Here is a 2,166-nt window from a genome sequence, read left to right as displayed (position 1 = left end):
CGTGCCCGCAGCAAGAAGACCCATTGAGGTGTACAGACACCTCAGATGCACCTTCTAAAGTTGCCCCTAATGACTGCCCTAGGCAAAGACTAGAAATCCAGCAGCAGCAGCAGCAGCAGAAGCCACAAATGCAGAAGTAATTAAGGCATTAAAACGTTTCCGTCTGCCACCATAATGCCCAAACTTCCTATGACACGCAGCAGCAGTTGCTGCTGCTGCTGCTGCTGCTGTTGCTGTCGTTGTTATCGCTGCCGCACTTACTGCTGCTGCTGCTGCCGCCCCTATTGCTGCTAGTGCCATCGCTGTCATTGCTGCTGCTGCTTCTGCTGCTGCTGCTGTCGCTACTGCTGCTTCTGCTGCTGCCGCTGCTGCTGCTGCTGCTGCTGCTGCTGCTTCAGGAAGCTTTTTTGGCCCATCTTAGTATTCTGTTCCTCGTGGCTGCTGAAAGGGCCCCTCCCCAAGTGGGGTTTATTTCTGTCAGCTTTTGCTGCTGCAGTTCTCCAATTTGCTGCTGCGGCAATTCTGCAGCAGGTGCACACAGACCAGCAGCAGCAGCAGCTCCTGCTGCAGCTGCTGCTGCTTCTGGAGAGGCTTGCTGGCAGCTGTCTGTATTTTCGTCGTCTGTATCGAATAGCAGGTCATTGTCTAGCTGCTGCTGCTGCTGCTGCATATGTTGCTGCTGCATTTGTAGCTCCTGCTGCTCCTGCAGTTGCTGCTGCTGCACCTCTGCCACTGCAGCAGCAGCAGATTGCAGAGGAAGCCTCACAAGCTCACCAAATGATAGGGGCTTCTCTACAGGGTCTCCCAAGGGCCCCCCAAGGGGGGCCCCTAGGGGCCCCCCCAGGGGGCCCCCAAGGGGGGCCCCCGTCTGCTGCTGTGGAGGGCCCCCTGTCCTTTTCCCTGGGGGCCCCTTAAAGCGCTGCTGCCCAAATGTTGTCTCTGGGGGCCCCTCAGGAGGCCCTGGGGGGCCCCCAGGGGGCCCCCCATTAGCTGCTGCTGCTGTTGCAGATTCAAATGCACACACGGGAGGCCCCGGGGGGCCCCCATAGGGGGCCCCCTGGGAGGCCCCATAGGGGGCCCCCCTCGCAGCAGCTTCCGCGTACCCTAGTGAAGCCCTGGGGGTCCCCAGGGGGGCCCCCTGAGAAGCCCCCAGGGGGGCCCCCTGAGGGGCCCCCTGAGGGGCCCCCAGGGGGGCCCCCTGAGGGGCCCCCATGGGGGGCCCCCGTCTGAACAGCTGGCTTTGGTCTTTTTTGAATACTTTTCTGTTTCCCTTTTGCTGCTGCTGAGAATTCCAATGAGGTCGGAGGCATTTCTCAATCTTTGCTGGTCCTGCTGCTGCTGCTGCTGCTGCTGCTGCTGTTGCTGGTGCGCCCAAACTCGCGAGCCCTTCCTGCTGCAGCCACGGCTGCTGGTGCTGCTGCTGCTGCTTAGACCGCCAGCCCTCTCTTGCTGCTGCTGGTGCTGCTGCTGCTGAGCAAGCTGAGGGGGGCTCTGTGGGGCAGGACTTCTGCTGTTGCTCCTTTCGCTGCTGCTGTTGCTGCTCCTGCTGCTGCTGCAGACGCTGCTGTTGCTGCTGCTGCTGTAGTAACAAACGTTCTTCCTCTGCCGCATTCCCTTCGCATGTCTTCTTCCGCTGCTGCTGTTGCTGCTGCAGCTGTTGTTGTTGCTGCTGCTGCTGTATTTTACCAGCAGCAGCCTCAGACCCAGCAGCAGCAGCAGCAGCAGCAGCAGCAGGAAGCCGGCCGCTTCGACAGCTGCTGGCCACTGGCTGCGAAGCCAACTCCAGTTCCTCCAGCAGCGCAGCAAAACGAGCAGCAGCAGAAACCCTCAAACGGGGGGCCCCCTGACTGGGGGCCCCCTGAGTTGGGGGCCCCCTAGGGGTGGGGGCCCCCTGAGGGGGGCCCCCTTGGCTGAGCGGGTAGGGGGGCCCCTCTTGCTGCTTCTTAGAGGGGGGGGCCCCCTGAGCTGCTGCAGCACTGTACCCTCTTTTTGGGGGGCCCCCCAGCTTTAAAGGGGAGGCCTGGGGGTCCCCCCTGTGGGGTGTATCTGCAGCTTGGGGTGTCTCTGCAGCAGCTTGCTGAGGACACAGAGACGCGTTTGCTGCAGCAGCAAGCGAGGCAAACGGCTGCTGCTGCTGCTGCTGCTGTGGCTGCTGCTGCTGCTGCT

At 61.9% G+C, this 2,166-nt stretch overlaps 1 protein-coding gene across 1 annotated transcript; it reads right to left on the bottom strand.

Annotated features, from left to right (window-relative positions):
- Positions 1-394: 394 nt before the first annotated feature.
- ETH_00016350 (uncharacterized protein) lies at positions 395-2,100 on the bottom strand (the record flags this gene model as incomplete). The annotated part of the gene is made up of 1 exon (XM_013378841.1): positions 395-2,100. A coding segment is annotated over one exon (1,706 nt), but the record flags the coding sequence as incomplete, so codon positions are not given.
- Positions 2,101-2,166: the final 66 nt, after the last annotated feature.

Source organism: Eimeria tenella, genomic scaffold (assembly GCF_000499545.2).
Source record: "Eimeria tenella Houghton genomic scaffold, Eth_scaff1079, whole genome shotgun sequence".
Lineage (NCBI taxonomy): Eukaryota > Apicomplexa > Conoidasida > Eucoccidiorida > Eimeriidae > Eimeria > Eimeria tenella.
Note: the sequence above shows the minus strand (reverse complement) of the source record. Positions and strands in the feature narration are given on the sequence as shown.